Source organism: Paroedura picta, chromosome 4, assembly GCF_049243985.1.
Source record: "Paroedura picta isolate Pp20150507F chromosome 4, Ppicta_v3.0, whole genome shotgun sequence".
Taxonomy (NCBI): domain Eukaryota; kingdom Metazoa; phylum Chordata; class Lepidosauria; order Squamata; family Gekkonidae; genus Paroedura; species Paroedura picta.
In genome coordinates, this window is record NC_135372.1 from 2,316,599 (window position 1) to 2,334,035 (window position 17,437).

The 17,437-nt window shown below is 61.3% G+C and overlaps 1 protein-coding gene across 1 annotated transcript; it reads right to left on the reverse strand.

Moving 5' to 3' along the window:
• Positions 1 to 95: 95 nt before the first annotated feature.
• On the reverse strand, positions 96 to 15,131 carry PIK3R2 (phosphoinositide-3-kinase regulatory subunit 2). Its single transcript, XM_077331510.1, has 16 exons — positions 14,983 to 15,131; positions 9,751 to 10,348; positions 9,232 to 9,324; positions 8,474 to 8,536; positions 7,459 to 7,593; positions 7,114 to 7,318; positions 6,492 to 6,577; positions 6,213 to 6,318; positions 5,819 to 5,917; positions 5,326 to 5,506; positions 4,876 to 5,001; positions 4,289 to 4,431; positions 3,978 to 4,154; positions 3,235 to 3,306; positions 2,353 to 2,523; positions 96 to 1,871 (listed from the first exon to the last, which is right to left on the reverse strand). Exons 2-16 carry the CDS (start codon positions 10,088 to 10,090, stop codon positions 1,679 to 1,681), a joined length of 2,190 nt encoding a protein of 729 aa, XP_077187625.1. The 5' UTR covers positions 10,091 to 10,348; positions 14,983 to 15,131; the 3' UTR covers positions 96 to 1,678.
• Positions 15,132 to 17,437: the final 2,306 nt, after the last annotated feature.

Genomic DNA, 17,437 nt, shown 5'->3' on the forward strand with positions numbered 1-17,437 from the left:
AGAGCGTTCCTTAAAAGAAAGCCTACTTTGGATCGCTTTGCCCCCCCAAGAGCCCCCTCCCCAATGCCCCCCCCCCGGACTCACCAAGCTCCATGAACCTGCATTAACACAGTTTATTATCCCCCCCCCTTGGAAGTACCATACAAAACGTCTTGCCTTATTCTTACAGCAACAAATGCTGACACAGATCCCGCACATACAACAGCCTCAGAAAACAGAAAGCCCCCCGGAAAAGGCGGCCGAGAGCAGCGGAATTGCATATCTCAGAAACGGGGAGGGGAAGGGGAAGGAGGCCCTGGCCAGCGGAGGGCCCCGAAATCCGGGGAGGCGGGACCTTTATGGCGGGAGGCAAGGCAGTGTGCGGGGCAGGAGACGGGCCGAGGAAGGAAGACTGGCGCACACTCTGTGCCTCCGGAGCACCATGGCTAGTGCCAGGCGGGCAACCTCAAGAAGAAAAGGGGGGTGGGGTGCCAGGGGAGTGTCTTGAGGGACCCAGTGGCTTCAGAGCAGCTCCCGGTCCCTGGGGGCCAGCTGCGGAGTGTGGCCAATGTGCCAGAGGCCTCGAGCGCAAGGCCTCGCCCCCACTTCCTCTCAGTCAAGGCGATCTACGGTATGGCTTTGAGCTGGATCCTGCAGGGCAGGCCGACGGTTGGCACGGGGCACAGGAGGGGGGGGTGGGCTCCAGGCAGCTGGAGTGTCCGGAGAGCAGGGCCCAGGGCCAAGACCAGGCAGGCCCTGCAGCTCAGAGTGGACCCCGTCCCTCCCAAGGCGAGTGAGGAAAGCAGCCCACCTGCCCCCATGTGACACCCCCAGCCGGAGGGAATCCAGGCAAGGACAGCCCCCTGCTGACGGAGGGAGGGAGAGCAGTGCACAGAAGGCGACCGGCGGCATTTCCGTTGCCGGGACAGTCCCAGGCAGGCAGCTGCCCGGAAGGCAAAGGGGCGAGCCTCACCCATGGCCAAGCGGAGCCCACCAGTCTTGGAGGGGACATCCCAACCCCCTTTGGACACAGAAGGAAGCCACACCTGCAGGAGGGGAGGCGCCAGGAGGCGTGGAGTGCAGGGTGGGGACTCCCCAAAGCTCCCCCTTGCTTGTGCAGGTCTAAGGCCCCCTGCCCCCAAAGCTGTGGAGGAGCCGGCCGCACCGGGGAGAGGGTCGAGCCGGCAGGCGGAATGTGGATCTGGAGACACCCTTGGCAGCCCTCCTTCCCCCGGGGTCTGATGAGCACCAAGAGCCCCCGGCAAGGGCTCTGAGCAAAGCTTCAAGACAAACACGGGTGCACGAGAGTCAGCTGAGCTCTCCCCGGGGCTCCCTAACCCCTGGGCACAGCTCTGCTCCTGGGCACGTGTGGGGAGACCTGTAGCACCAGAATGCCAAGGGGAGGGGATAGGGGAGAACCTGGAGACAACTTGTCTCTACACACACACACACACACACACACACACACACACACACACACAAATGCACGGGAGGGGGCGGGACCAAACTGGAAACGGAGGGGGGGGGACGGGACCAGAAGGCTCTTTGCTTCCAGCCATTGATCCAAGGGCTTTTGATCCCCCCTCCCCCATCCAAGGTTAAGGCGTTACAAAGAAGTCATCTTCTCCATTAAGATCCGGCAGCCCAAGAGGTGGGGGGCAGAGGGGCTGGCAGGGCAGCCAGGGGCCGCACAGGCTCCTCATCTGGGGGGAGGCGAGGAGAGGATGGGGTGGGCCAGTGTGACGTGGAGGGAGTCATTGTGCTGGACCAGGGAGGTGTGTCGGTAGTGCAAGACCAGCTCCTTGAGGGAGGCGTAGAGGTTGTAGGGCTCCGCGAAGCCGTAGCCGCTGGCCGTCTTGTAGATCACGCAGTGCTTGGTGTCGCCGTCCACCCTGCGGGGAAGAGGACGAGGAGGAGGGACAAGGGAAGCTCACACCCGAGGTCACCTGCCGGGCCGGGGGGCAGGGGAGAGGGACGGGGGGAAAGGCCTGGCCTAATCCCATCCCACCCCTTTCGGCACGAAGATCGGGGCGGGGGATCCCGTTCCTCCCCCCCACAAGAACCTCGTGAGGCAGGGACAGGTGGGGGCCGAAGCAGCGGAACCGAGTTGGAATCCACTCAGGAACCTTGAAGACCAACCAAGCCTTTGGCCGGTCTTCCAAGTGCCTGACTGGACTCACACTTGTGGGGCCGATTTGGCAAGTCCCACGCGGAAATTCAAGGCAGGGCCTCCCTAGATCAGCACACCGACAAGGCCTTTGGCCTGTGACCCCCCGCCCCGCCCCGCCCCGCCCCACGAGCCAAAGGGGCCCCCGTGGAGCCCTTGGGTGAGAGGAGGAAGGGCAGGAGGGCGGGCGAGCGGAGAGGACTCACACGACCGAGCAGGCGTAGCAGCCCCGCTGGCTGCTCTCTCGGATGAGGAAGGTCCCGCTCCGCTTGCCGGCCAGCATCTCCTCCGCCTGGGTGCGGTTGATCTTGCCCACGTACCACGTCCGCTCCTCGAGATGGGGCAGCTCCTCCTCATCCTCCATCGTGAAGTATTGGCTACGGGGGGGAGGGGGGGTCAGGGTCAGCCCATGCCAGCCTCCTCCCCCACACGACAACAAGGCACGGATTCTGCCCCCGCCACGGCGCTACAGTCCTGGGCAAGAAGCGTCTGGCACAGCCGGGCCCAATCCATAGAATCACAGAATCCGAGAGTGGGAAGGGGCCACACAGGCCAGACAGGCTCAACGCAGGATCAGCACTAAGCATCCTAAAGCATCCAAGAAAAGTGTGTATCCAACCTTTGCTTGAAGACGGCCAGTGAGGGGGAGCTCACCACCTCCTTAGGCAGCCTATGCCACTGCTGAATTCAGCCCCATCTCCCAAGCACATCAAAGGACAGGCGTTCTTAGGGGCTGGGGGCGTGGAATTCGCACTCTGCTCAAAGTGGAGGAGTGGCAGGGGGGGGCCTGACTCATCACACCCCCTCCAAAAACACAGTCCACCCACCCTTTCTCAGGAGCTCTGGCAGCAGTCCCTTCCCCAGCCCCTGTGTCATGGGGTGAGGCCCCTTCTGCGCTCCCTGGTCTCTAGGCCACGCTGCCCTCGAGGGCCAGAACTCCCCCCCGCCCAGAACCTGAGGGGGCGCAAGGCCCCTCTTGCCCATCCCGCTGTGTCTTGTGGGAGAGCGGCCCGTGGCATGGCCCTTCTGCTTGCCGGGCGGGCTCTGCGCTCCTGCCAAAGGGGGGGGGGGAGTCTTGGGGCACTCACTCCTCCGCCTCGTTCCGGATGCCCAGCCACTCGTTGATCCTCTTCTGGCGGGTCCCCTTCTGGGTCAGCCACCTGGGGGGGGGGCAAGCAGAGGCCGGAAGGCTCAGGAGAACCCAATGCCTGGAAGTGCCCTCGGAGCCCCCACCGCCCCTCCTGTGGACCCCCTGGCCGGAGGAAGGGGCAAAGCCAATGGGGTTCAGGGAGAAGATGAAGCTTGCAGGCCACGGAGCCAGCACCACCAGAGGCCACGGTGGTCTCTCTTCACCTGGGATCAGCACTGGTTTGTCTGCGGTCATTTGGGGCCAGAGCTGGACCTTTCGCAGCCATTTGGTGGATTAATATTTCCCAATAAAGGAAATGATTTGCCAATGCGATAAAAGAAAGGGAACAAACACTAATAAAAAAGTAAGCCTAACTTTTTTTTAAAAAAGCAGCAGCCCTAAAAGGTTTTAAGGGGGAAATATTGGTGGCATGAAAAGGGAGGCAATGGGCAAAACGGAAGAGAATGGAAGAGAATCTCTTCAGATTCCCTCTCACCCACCCACCCACCCACCCCAGATAGAGGGGCGTGCTCGTAAACCGGCATGCATGCACACCCGCCCGCCCGCCCGCCCACAGCAGAGCTCCGCTTGTCTGCGGCTTCCAGTGCGGGCGAAGGTGAGGGGCGCTGCCAGACACCTCCCCCCTCTCCCCCCCCCCGCCAGCAGGGCCTGCGAGGCGAGGCCAGGCCCCCCCCCCCTTACACCAGGTACTGGTCCCGGAGTTTGCGCAGCTGCAGCAGGTCGGGCTTGAGGCTGTTCATGCGCTTGTCGATCTCGCGGTTCTCCGCTGCCTGCTGCTTGAGGTCCTGCTGCAGCTTCCGCTTGCTGTCGTGGATCTCGGAGACGCGGGACTTCAGCTTCTCCGAGTTCATCAGGATCCTGGGCCCAAGCAGGGTTTGGGGAGGGCTGTCACAGGAGAGGCCTCGGGTCCTCAAGGCTTGGTGCCTCTCTGCCCCCCCCCCCCACGGCTTCCCAGCTCCCCCCCCCCCGCCCCGCCCCGGCACAGGCCTCACCGCTGCAACTCCTTGTCGTTGCCCTCCCTCCGAAAGCGCTCGATGTACTCCCGGCTGCATTTCTCCTGCGTCTGGCATTGCTCCTCGAAGATCTTGATGGTCTCGTTGAAGGCCTCTATGGCCGTCCTCTTCATCTGCAACTCCTGGGGAGACGGTGAGAGGAGAAGCAGAGCCTCAGCTGCCCAAACCACCGTGCCAAGCGAGGCCCCTGGCCTATTTGCAAGGCAAGATGGGGCCCCCTCCTCTTTCACTGCAAGGGGCCTGCTTGCGGCCAGAGAGGGGGTCACAGGGGCCCCAGGCATGGGGAGGGGGCCCCTATTTGCAGGACTGTAGGAGCAGCTCCTCCTGGGATCGGTCCTTCTTGCCCCCAGAACCCTTGAGGGTTGGGGGGCAGAAGCCCACACCTCCCTCCAGCCTCCGAACAGCACAGATCTGGCTTTGGGCAGGCCATGAACGTGTCTGGCTCCCTCTCGGCCAGGGGGCAGAGAGTCCCACAAGCCGAATGTGACAGCAACGGAGTGGGAGGGAGAAGCCTGTTCATGCTTTCCCGCCCTCGCCCCCACCCCCCTGCGGCCAGAGCCTGTTACCTGAGAGGTGCGCGTGTACTCCTCGTAGAGAAGGTCGTACTCTCGGCTCTTGTCCTGGTACTGCTGGTGGTAGACCTTCAGCTGCTCCCCCACGGCTTCCACGCTGTCCTCCTTCACTACCTGGTCCTGAATGGGAGGGGCAGCGGCCGGGGAGGGCGGGGGGTCAGCCCAGGGATCGTTGCATGGGACTCACAAGCCCGCTTCAAAGGGAGACTGCTATCGCAGCTTGCCTGCTCCCAAGGACATAACCTTTGGGCAAGTCTCCAGAAGCAGAGCATGGCGTATCCAGGGGTAGGCTGCCTCTCTCCCCAGAGGCTCCATCTATCTAGAACGGCTTAAGCGCAGGAGGAAGTTTGATGGGCCACATGCATACTTTTTGGAGCTGGCGCAGAGAGCCGGGCCGGGCTCTGTCGGCCGCAGGAGTGCCTTGCTGCCCACGGTGGGGCTCACCTGCTGGTACTTGGAGATGGGGTACAGCAGCCGGGTGTCCAGCTTGGCGTTGTACTGGGCCAGGGAGTCGTGCCGGTAGTGGTTGATCAGCTCCACCACGGAGGTGAAGGTCAGGGGCTCCGAGAAGCCGTACTTGCCCTCCCGGTGGAAAATCTTGATCAGCTTGTTGTTGCCCCCTTTCCTGCAAGGGGGCAGGCGGGAGGAAGCGTCACAGGGGGCCCGGGGCAGGATGGAGACGGGCGGGGAGAGAAGGCCAGGACCACGAAGCCCTCCCCACAAGGCCCAGCCAGTGGGGGTGCTCACCAATTTGGGGTTGCGCAGGAGTATTGTAGGGCAGACTCGCCAGGGGGTGGGGAGAAGACTGATCCATCCCTGCTTCCCCCCCCCCCCCCGGATATCACAAACAACACTTGAATGGGGAACAGACGGAGGGGAACAGACGGAGTCTGGGGCCCCGTCCGAGCGCCCCCTGCCCACCCCCAAGTGCCCTCACCGCAGCGTCAGCGTGTATTCGCCCTGGATCTTGCTGGAGGCGTCCCGGACCAGGAAGGTCCCGTCGGGGGTGTCCCGGAGCTTCTCGTTCACTTCCTCCCTGGAGGGAGGGAGGCAGCCACGCAGACCCTCACTCACTGCCGGGTTGCGGGTTCAGTCCGCCTCCCCGCCGAGCCCTGAGGGCCCCTTTGGGCCGAGAGACGGGGTCCCTCTGGCTGCCCACGTGGGCCACAGCACTGAGAGCACAAATCTAATGACCAGAAGCCCACACCGCAGGCTCCCCCCTCCCAGCGGCCTGGGAATTAGGAAAGAGGGCGTCCCCCCACCCCACGAGGCCCAGGACTCCCCTGGCCCTCCCCCCTGGCTCGCCACGCCCAGCAGCAATTCCCCCTTACCGGGAGATGTCTCCCCAGTACCACTCGGCATCCTGCAGGGCCACCCCGTTGCCATTGGCCAGGGCTGCTGCGGTGGGCTTGGGCTTCTGGGGCTTGGGGGGCAGAGCTGGAAGATGTCAAGAGGGCAGTCCTCAGGCTCCCTCCCTTGGTGCCCCCAACGCAGAAGGGCCGGGAAAGAGGTCCCCAGCACCGAGCAGCCCCCCATTCCCTGGGATGGGGGGCCAAGGGCTGGTGTCTATCCCCCTCCACCCAGCCCCCTCCCTGGTCTTGGCCCCTCACCTGGAGGGGGCTGCTCCAGCTTGGTCTCCGGGGTCTGCAGAAGAGTCTCCAGGAAAAGCACGGAAAAATCGGGGCCCGCCTCAGTGCTAGGGAGGGAGGGGAAGCAACACAAACATACCCAAACTGCCCCACGGAAGCCACACACCCCTCCCCCTTTCACTCTGGCTCTCTGTCCAAATGCACCAATGCGCACTGGCTATGCTGTGGCAGGAAGTTCCACATGATGTGCCAAGACAAATCTGCTGGCCAGCCCTGCTCCCAAGGAAGAAGCCCTGGCCGTGCACACAGGGCAGTGGGGAGGGGTGGGGAGGGGTGGGGAGGTGGGCTCTCTGCCACGCAGGCCGGGCCCCTGAGAGTTCTGGGGGCAACCGGAAGGCACCTCTCGGGCACGTGGGAGGACCACTGAGCCACTGCAACAGGCACCGGGGGCCCAGGACCCATTTGGGATGCTTCTTCCCCACCAGCAGCTCCTCCTCTGCCCAAGCAAGGCTTACCCCCCCCCCCCAGCCCTGTGCCTGTGCTGCTGGGAGGGAGCGGAGGCCCCTGGCACACTGCCCCCCTGAGGAACAGTTCTGGGAGACCCCTCCATGCGGGGAGACAAGGAGGCAGGGCTTGCTCTGACCTGGCAGCTGCCGGCCGCCGAAGGAGCAGGGGCCCAAAGATCTCGCCCAGGGCCCGGGGCCGCAGCCCACTGCTCTCCGCTTGCTCGGCCACTTTCCCCCAGTGGCGCAGGAGGAACTGGAGGGTGAGGAGATGTGCCACGGGCAGGCCAGGGGGCTCCAGCACGGACAGCAGCTGCGCCCGGTCACGCTCCGTCTGGCCAGGGTCTGCAGAGGGGAGAAGAGGAGGGGGTTGCTTCCTGATAAACTCACCGGCCCTGCTCCCCTCCTGCTGCCACCCCCGCGGGATCCCCTGAATCGGGCCCCTCACAAACCGCCTGCTGAGGAGATGTCCTCCTCCCCCTCACCCTGCAGCAGCCGCAGGATCTCACTGTGGACTATCTCGGGCACCACTGGGGTGGGAAGCTCTTGCAGGTATCCCTTGAGGGCCTCTCCGAGGGACAGCATGTCCCACGCCTCCAAGCTGCCAGCCACTGCCCAGTCTGGGGGGACAGAAATGGGGGGGGGGTTGAAAAGGGATCAAAACACATTGACTTAAAAGAAGAAGAGTTGGTGCTTTTTGCCACTTTTCTCTACCCGAAGGAGTCTCAGAGTGGCTTCCATTCGCCTTCCCTTTCCTCTCCCCACAACAGACACCCTGTGAGGGAGGGGAGGCTGAGAGAGCCCTGAGATTACTGGAGAAGAAGAAGAAGAGTTGGTTCTTAGATGCTGCCTGTCTTCCCTTCCTCTCCCCACAACAGACACCCTGTGAGGGAGGTGGGGCTGAGAGAGCCCTGAGATTACTGAAGAAGAAGAGTTGGTTCTTAGATGCCGCTTTTCTCTACCCAAAGGAGTCTCAAAGCGGCTTCCAGTTGCCTTCCCTTTCCTCTCCCCACAACAGACACCCTGTGAGGGAGGGGAGGCTGAGAGAGCCCTGAGATTACTGAGGAAGAAGAAGAAGAAGAAGAGTTGGTTCTTAGATGCTGCTTTTCTCTACCTGAAGGAGGCTCAAAGCGGCTTACAAGGGGCTAACAAGGGCTCAGCCACGACCAGGCCAGGAGGGGCGAGGACTGCCCCGGAGTCGTTGGCAGTGTTCACTGAATTGCTCAGGGCAAGGCTTCCTGCCTCACCCAGAATTGCCTACTCTGTCCGGCAGCAGCTCTCCGAGGCTCCTGGCCTAGAGCGGTCTTCCCTGGCACCTCCATGACTTGACCAAATTTTGAAATTTTGCACATCAAGTCACAAAAGCCCCTCCCCCAACTATCCTCTCACCCCCCCATCCCAGGTGGGGCAGCTAGAACTGTCAAATAGCTAATCTCTGCCGCCTGATTGGCTCTGGGGGCTTCTCAGTGACTCCTCCCCCCATAGGGCCGATTCTCTTACCGATTCTCAGCGCTGGGCGTGGTTCAGGACCCGGCGTCCGGTACAGTGTTCTGCCCTCCAGCCCTGCAAGAGGTGACACGGCATGCTGCACCAGGGCCCCCAGGACGACCACCTTCCACCCCCTAACCCTCCCCCCACCATGGGGGAGGCCCTTGCAGACAGAACTGCCCCCTGGCCCAGTCCTGCGTGAAACACCCCCATGATCTCCCAAGGGATCTGCTCCAAAGGCCAAGGACAGAAACCCACCCCCCAAGCAACTGAGGCAGAGAAAGCAGGAAATCCCACCCCCCAGAACTGGGTGGCCCAGGCAGTCCCTCCTCCCCCCCCCCCCCCACACTCCCAGGAAAGTCCGAGGGCTGGAAAATCCGTGGGGAGCTTCTGCTAGGCCCTCCAGGGGCCCCCAATGCCTAGTGAGGAATGGATGAATCCGCCTTCTGCCCAGGTTTCTTTAAGGACCCCCCACCACCACCGAAGACCCACATGGGCGCTCAGGCGGAGGAAGGTTTTTGGAGCCCCTCTCATGAGGACTCATGTGTGCTGGGGGTGCCCTGCCACGGAACCAGAAGATGTGTCTGGGGGAAATGCCACCACACACAGGGTCCCTTGGGGGCCATCTGGCTCTCCAGGCCAGGCACGGCCTTGCCCAACCTCTCCGTCCAACTCCAGCTTCCGGGGACTTGTGGAAGACCTTCTGCACACCCCGACCCAAGATATGGCTGCCAGGAGAATGCCCCCCCCCCATTCCATCAGCTCCTCACCCTTCTTCTCAATGGCTTCCACCAGCTGGCACAGGAGTGGCGGGGCGACCTCAGGGGGGGCAAACTGCTCAGAAAGCTCCGGAAGGACCGACCCTGGAAGGGGAGGGCGGGAGAATCAAGCAGGGAAGGGTCAGCCAAGGGTTGTCGCAGGAGGACGGTGGGCGGGACAGGCGGCCACCCCCTCTGCCCCAGAGGCACACTTGACCAAGCAGGAGGCCCCCTGGCCCAGCAGCCGAGGGAACAGCACAGCTCCGCCCTCCAGGGCCCCTCCAGCCCTGGGAACGGGAAGGAACGCACGGCGCATGCCCCTCCTAACAGCAGCCAACCAATGCTTTCCAAGGGCCCTGCCCCCTTTCAAGCTGCAAGCGTGCCAGGTCCTAGCGAGGAGGCTACCACCAGCAATTCCGAAAGCCCAGAAGGCGGCCTCCTGTCCCAAGCCAGGTTTGGAGGACAGCAGATCCAGCGTGGGAAGAAGCCCCTCCGCTGCACAAGCTCCCCAATCCCTCCAGCCGCACTTACCCTGCTCCAGGGCCTCCTGCTCATGGGAGGCTCCGGGCCCGGGGGCCGCCGGGAGGGGCCGGGTCACTCTGGGGCGGTGAGGCGGCAGGGAGATCTTGATGGGGCCAACGTACTCCACGTAGGTGCCCGGGAAGTCCCCCTTCTGTTTCGTCCGTTCGTTGACACCCAGGATCCAGCCAATCTGGTTGGGCACCTGTTCGTCGCCATCCTTGAAGCCCAGAGCCTGCAGGGCCCCCCGGCTCACCACCAAGGTGTCTCCCGGCAGCAGGTCGATGTCCTCCTCCCGCTCCTTGCGGTAGGGGTAGAGGGCCCGATACTGGAACCCTTCCGCGCTCCCCATGGGCTCCCCAAGGCTGCGCGGGCTGGGTGTCGAGGAAGGAGGGTTGGCCAGGGGGGCAGGCAGACTCCCCCCCCAAGAGGAGGGTCCGCTGGGCACCTAAGTGCAGCCCGCTTCCCGTAATTTGAAGCCACGATTCAGCCAGATGATGGAGCAAAGTGAGAACGGGAGAAGCATAATCCAGCCCGGGCGGGAGGGCGGCCGAGGAGACGTGGGGCAGTGGATCAAGGCCACTCGGGGGCTGGCTGGGTGTTCTGGGCCCTGAAGAGGGAAGGCAAAAGGTCACACAGGATCACCACCACGTGTGCCGCATCTGTGCCCCCAGCATCCCTCACAGTAGCAGGCATGCACCCTGAAGGATGGAGAGGAGCCCTGGCTGGAGAAGGTGGCCAAGATGGGAAACTGCTCACCGCCACACTGGGATAGGCAACCTGTGGTCCTCCAGATGTTCCTGGACTACAATTCCCATGGGTCCCTGCCAGCAAACGCTCATGGGAATGGTCCTCCACATCTGGAGGACCACAGGTTGACTACCCCTGCCCCCACGGACGGCATGTGAAGACAAGCCCACCTGCTCCCAGTCACGGCCAGACAGCTGCAGGGAGTCACCCCAACACTCAGTCCTGTCCCCCCAAAATTGCATGGGGCAGAGGCAGGAAAAGGGGGTGATTCCTTGGGGAAGGAGGTGCCAGCCACCTTCTGGCGCCAGTCAGGGTCCCCAGTCCCAGACAGTCTGCCCCCAACACTCCCAGGGGAGCTGCCCCTCACTAAACCGGTCAGCAGCGCTCGGCTGGGCAAACAGAGGGCCTCCCCCCAGCAATGCTTCCTAGGAGCTGGGGGGGGGGTCAACAAAGGCACAAGGCTCCCCCCATCCCCCATGATTCTCAGCCAGCAGAAGCCAGAAAACCCTTCCATCGTAGCTGCCCCGACTCCTTATATCCCTGCCAATGTCCTTTCTCCAAGGCCGGGGACTAGTCGGAGGAACAGTCGTGCTGCTCTGCGCTCCCCTGTGAGATGCCACGGGGCACGGTTGCTTCACCTCCACAGGCACCCTCTTGCACAACTGCTCTGGGGAGGTGAGCTGAGGGGCCACCGGGATGCTGATGACACCCAGCTGTCGATGGGCAGGCAACTGGGTGCACCCCAATTCTTTGGCCAGGCGTCCAGAGACTGTGGCAAGGTGGCTGCAGAAGCTCCGCCTGAAATGCAACCCCTCGGAAGTCCTGAGGCTGGGGAAGGGGCTGGGAGAGGAAGTGCCTCTCCCCTATCTAGACTCAGGGCAACTACCCGCTTTTGCACACCACCAGGAACTGGGGGGGAGGGGGGGGTGAACTGTGATGGCTCCCTTTTGATGGAGTGACGAATGTAGCTCCCCAAGTGCCTTACCTTCTATGCCAGGTGAAGCTATCAGCACCCTACCTGGCCCAGGGAGACGCAGCCACAGTGATCCACACAAAAGCCACCTCCAGGCCTGGCTACTGTAACTCGCTCTACACAGGCTCTGACCCAGAAATTACAACTGAGGTGGAATGCAGCTGCCCAAGTCCTTACGAGAACCCCATGAAGGGCTCCTATCTGACCTGCCCTCCCACACCTGCACTGGTTGCTGGGAGAATTCTAAACCAGGTTCCAGGTGATGATGATCTGGACCTTTAAAGCACTCTGGGCCCTGCACATATGAGGCCCAGACCACCTGTATTTATTTATTTTTGCATTTTTAATTTACAGTAAAAGAGTAAAAAATAAAAGTGCTGTCGGCAGGATTCTCGGCCATTATGTGGAAACATCCCACATCCCATAATAATATAAATAAAATAACATAATGGCTGGAGCAGCGGCTGGAGATTCCTGGAGCTGCTGCTGCTTGTCCTCTGAGGCTGTCCACCTCCTCCGAGACTCATCCTCCCCGCTCTGCATCTACTGGCATGCTCCTTGGGGTCCACAATCACATCCGTTCCAGGGGATGCGCCAGTAGATGTTTCCACATCAAAAACTCACTGCCTTCTCTCTGAGAAGAGGGAGGGGGAAGTAAACATGCGTTTTCCTTCACTACTGAATGGCATATTGGGGTTTCTCATGTGTAGGGAGACCAGTTAATTGATGGTGTTTGTGAGCCCCAACGGTAGATCCAGTGGGACTCTTGCAGTCCCACTGGAATGGTTCTAAGTCCTGCAGGACCCTGAGCTTGCTCAGAAAAGCCCCCCACCAGGCTGCTGCCAGTGCTGAAAAGGCCCTGGCTCTGGCTGACAACAATTTGATTTCGATGGGGCCAGGGATCTTGAGGCTGTGTGCTCAATGGTAAGCTTCAGCAGGTGGGGTGTACTGCAAAAAGGTATGAAAGGCCCAGGCAGTTTGGGGTCCTTCATACCTGCTTGAAATACTTGAAATACTTCTTCAAGTATTTAAAAGGTGGCCATGTAGAGGATGGAGCAGAGTTGTTCTCTCTTGCCCCGGAGGGACAGACCAGAACGAATGGGATGAAATTAATTCCAAAGAAATTCCATCTAAACCTCCGGAATAAGTTCCTGACAGTTAGAGCGGTTCCTCAGGGGAACAGGCTTCCTCGGGAGGTGGTGGGTTCTCCATCTTTGGAGATGTTTAAACAGAGGCTGGAGAGGCTGATTCTGTGAAGGCTCAAGGGGGTGGCAGGTGACAGTGGAGGAGCGAGAGGGTTGTGAGTGTTCATAGTGCAGGGGGTTGGACTAGATGACACAGGAAGTCCCTTCCAACTCTATTCTATGATTCTAGGGCTGTGAAGTTAAGCATCAGAACCTTGAACCCAATTCGTTCTTCAACCTGGATCCAGCGTAGCTGGGAGAGCCACAGGGGCCAGGTTGGACGCTGACAGTAGCTGCCATGCTTGGCAAAAATGGTAGAAAGGCTGGGATTGGGCAGAGTTTGTGACCTGGGCCTCCACTGATTGTCCAGGATCACACCCAGGCTCCAGACGGTAATCTGCTCTGAGAAAAAGGTCTGCAGTGTAGGCAATTGTTACTGGCGGACCTAGCACTGCACAGCACCGATGTTGGGGAACGAGTAATGCTCCTTCAAATGGTGGGATGGGGTGAAGATTACAAAGGGTGGGGGTATTGCCATATCGCCCTTTCATTGACGAGGTCCTCCCAGTATGTCCCCCGGAGAGCAATGCGCTCCATGAAGCTCGACTTTTGGGGGGGGGGGCTGGCCCTAAAGAGGTCTGCTTGGCCTCAACCTTTCCGCCCTGGCTCCCACCAGGTGGAATAAGCTGCCCACCGAAACACAGGCTCTGGCGGAGCTGCCAAAGTTCTGCCAAACAGCTCTCTTCCACCAGGCCAATGGTTGAGGCCAGGGCAGCTGGAAATCCTACAATCCTAGAGTTGGAAGGGACCTCCTGGGTCATCTAGTCCAATCCCCTGCACTATGCAGGACACTCCCAACCCTATCACTCATCCACTGTCACCTGCCACCCCCTTGAGACTTCACAGATTATGGGCTTCCGTCCTCTCCTTCGCTACCCCCCACCCCCAAAATGATAGAGGACAAAAAGGCAGAAAGGGAGAAAAATTATACTGAGTTTCAAACTGTTTATGTAGCATTTCTGTATTTTATTGTGAACTGCCCTGTGCCTGTTTGGGGGGGGGGGTGGTATATAATTAATTGAATAAAGCGGCAGCTCTTATAATTTGGGAGGTTTCTCCCCATTGAACATTCATAGGCCAGCTAAAGGAGGAGCCTACATGGGGGGCGGGGAGTGCCCCCTGCCCCTCCCCCCTTTGAGCTCACCAGTGATGGTGGGGGGAGGGAGAGGAGGAGAACTGGATCTTGACCTCCTGACCTGAAGACCCTTTCCCCAACAGGGACCCTGGGAGATCCCAGAGGACTGGCCCAAGGTCACTGGCTGGCGGAGGAGGAACGGGGAATCGAGTCCAGCGTCCCCAGCAGGGAAAGTGGCCTGTTCCTCCCCCCCCCCCCGCCCTCGGGGCCCTGGCCTTGGCCTGCAGAGAGAAGCAAGCTTGCCCCAGATGCCCCCAGGCTAGGTTGGCCATGGCCCTGCAGGACCCTCCTGGAAGGAGAAGAAGACCACCCGCCCAGGGACCCTCCCTCCAAGCCCCCATGCCCGGGAGAGGCTGGCACCGGGCCCCACCCCCTCCTGCCCCCCTTGGCGCGGGAAGCAGACAGACCGCCCCCCCCCGCAGGCCTTGGCCCCGGGGGGGTGGGGGTGGGCTCTTGCCCGGGGAGGGGGAGGGGGAGGGAGAGGCGGCGTCGGGGCGCCTGGGGGCTGAAGCGGAGCCTGGCGAGGAGACCCTCCCTCCCTCCCCCCGTCCCCCCCGAGGGCAGGGGCAGCCCTGGCACGAGTCGTGGCCGGACCGGCGACCCCCACCCCCCGGGGATCGCGGCGGGCAGTCGCAAGAGGGGGGCGGGCGGCCCCCGAGCATGGGCCAAGCGCCGTCGGGCGGACGTGCGGGGAGACAGCCGAGGGGCCCCGACGCCCACCGCAGCGCTAAATCCCGGCGCTTCCAGGGCGGCTCCAGCGGGCATCTTGGGGGGGGGGGAGCCTCGACCCCCAGCCCCCCCCCCCCGGATTGGTCCCGGCGGACCCCAAGGGGACCCTGCGGGGATGGAGGAGGCTGGCTGGCCGACAGGGGGGGGCGTGCTCCCAAACAGGCGGACACATCCAAGCCCCCCCCCCCCCCCCGATTAGGATCGCCCGCCGGGCAAGAATCCGGGTGGCCGGACGGCCCCGATCCCCCCGCCCCCGCCACGGCTTGGCATGCTGCAGGATCCCACCCAAGCTGAACAGCCCGTGGACTTGGAGCCCCCCCTGCCGCCCCTCCCTGCAAAGGTGGGCGCGGGCGAAGATGCCCCCCCCCAGGCGGCCATGCATTGCCGCCACGCAGAGCATCCCCCCCGCTCACCGTCCCGCCGTCCGCCCGCGGAGCCCCCTTCGAACGCGACGGCACCGGGGAGAAGCGGAAAGCGCCGACCGAGCACGAAGGGAGCCGAAGCGGGAGCCGGAAACACCCGAAGACGGCCGCGGAAGCGCCCGAGCGCGCAGGCCGCAGGGGGAGCGGTTCTTGTGTCCGCAAACGGAGACACGCGGTTCGGCGTCGCTGCCCTGCGCAGCCCCGCATTGCAGGAGCCGTGGCCGCCTCTCTTCTGGATTGCGACAAAAGGCCTCTGACGAGGCTTCCCGGGACGGACACGGACACGGTCCAGGATCCCCCCCCGGGATAAATGGGCGTGCATGGCGCAGGGCTTAAGAAGAGCAAGGTTCGCGACAGCCATGCAATGTAGGCCGGTCCAAGTCTCCTCCTTTAGCCCGGGCGCGGAGTCTCCAAAGCCCTCTTGCCAAGGAAATGTTTAACGGGGCAGCTCCGGGGACTGGTGAGGGGCAGTTTGGCGGGGAAGCTGCGGGGAGGGGGGGAGAAATGCACTTCGCCGGATCCTGGCCACGCTCTGCAGCTTTGGACTACCGCGAGCTCGTGTGCCCCGCACCCCGCAACAGGCCGAGCACATTGGCAACCGGAATTCAGCGGGCAGGATTGACAGGCCTCCCCCTCTTGAGAGTGACAAGTTGCCGAATCCGGATCCGAGCAGCTCCGGAAATGCCCGAGTCCGCGCCGTGACGTCACAAGCTAGGAACACGTGGTTGGTCCTGTGCAGGAGGCTAGGCTGGCGCCCCAACAGTGGCTCTCCAGAGGTCTATGGACTACAATTCCCATGGGCCCCCGGGATGGACAGCTGGAGAGCCACCGTTTGGCTACCCAAACTGTTCTGTTAATGGGGGTTGGGGGATTCGCACACAAAAGGGGCTCCAATGGGTGGAGAACTCCAGGAGAGGAAATACCGGGGGGGGGGGTTGAGGGTGGAGCCTAATGATGAGGACTGGATAATTCCTTGCTAGAATAACAAAATCTGGTTTTGGGTTCAGTTGTCTGCACACAAAAGCTCACACCTTGAATACAACTTTGTCATAAAAACATTAAAACCCAATACAATTTATGCAATTAAAACAATAGAGTTGAAACAATGCAATCCTTGGCTGCAGCAGTCAACTTTTTAATTTGAACGGGGTTTTATTGGGTGTTTTAATGGACTGTTGTATCCCACCATGAGCCGGCTGCAGGAGTGGCGGGGAATAAAAATCTAAATAACAACAACAACTCCCCTGCGGTTCCTTGACTTTTCCATGCACAGTCGTCGTGTCCTGCTGGATGACTTCGGTGATGTTAGACTGAGGGGGGTGCTGCCAGCAGCAGCTGTGCAGTGCCATGGCGAGGGGGAGCCCCAGCCCTGTCAGCCACCGGAGAGCACCAAAGGTGAGCCGGCAGCAGAGTGCCAGGGCAGCCCCCAGGCAGCAGCCGGGGAGGAGGGCGAGGAGGAGCCGCAGCCCAGTACCAACTGATCCAAGGACCGGGGGCTGTGGACCACTGTGGTGAAGGACTGGGATGTGTGTCTATCCACTGCTGTTGATGAGATTGCTTCCCGACGCTCTCTCCGCCCTCGCCTGAAACTGGCTCATGGGTTTTCAGAGGAGCTGAGGGACAGGAAGAGGAAAATGAGATGGGTAAAGTGAGCATGGAGGAAAACTCACAAGGAGGCTGTGAGAACATCTCATTGCATGCTGAGGAGGGCATATGATCACACCCCATGCAGCTGTTTAGAGTAGTTTGCTCCCCTACCGCCCTTGGGACAGTGTGTTTTAAATTTGCAGGAAAGAGGAGTGTGATCGTAAGCGTGGAGATGGCGGAGGGTGGGGGAGGGGGCAGCAGTGCTTTTGGATCACTGCAGCCAGAATTCATTTCTTTCCTTTAAAATATTATTTTTCTCTTGACAACCATTTCCCCCCATCAGGCAGTCTGCTAGCTCCCCTCTGGTTGCCAGGAGTAACGAAGCTCATGCCAGTCCCACTCTTGTGCTGTGAGCCATTTTCCCCCTTTAGGCAGTCTGCTAGCCCAGAGAATGGGGCTAGCCGGGGTGTCTTTTCTGATTGGAGAATTTGCCAGGAGTTTGAAGCCTCTGCCCTTACACCCCACCCCTTCTGCAAACTCAGAACATGCAGCTACACCTGAGCATGAAACTTCCCTTTGCTCTCCCTGCATTAGACAGCCCCCCAGAACTAAGGAAGCCTTTGGTCTTACAGCCCACCTCTCTCCCTTGTACCCAATTGGGAAAACTTATCAAAGAAGAAGAAGAAGAGTTGGTTCTTAGATGCCGCTTTTCTCTTCCCAGAGGTTCAAAGTGGCTTGCAATCACCTTCCCTTCCTCTCCTCACAACAGACACCCTGAGAGAGGGGAGGCTGAGAGAGCCCTGATATTACTGAAGGAGAAGAAGAGTTGGTTCTTAAATGCTGTTTTTCTCTGCCCGAA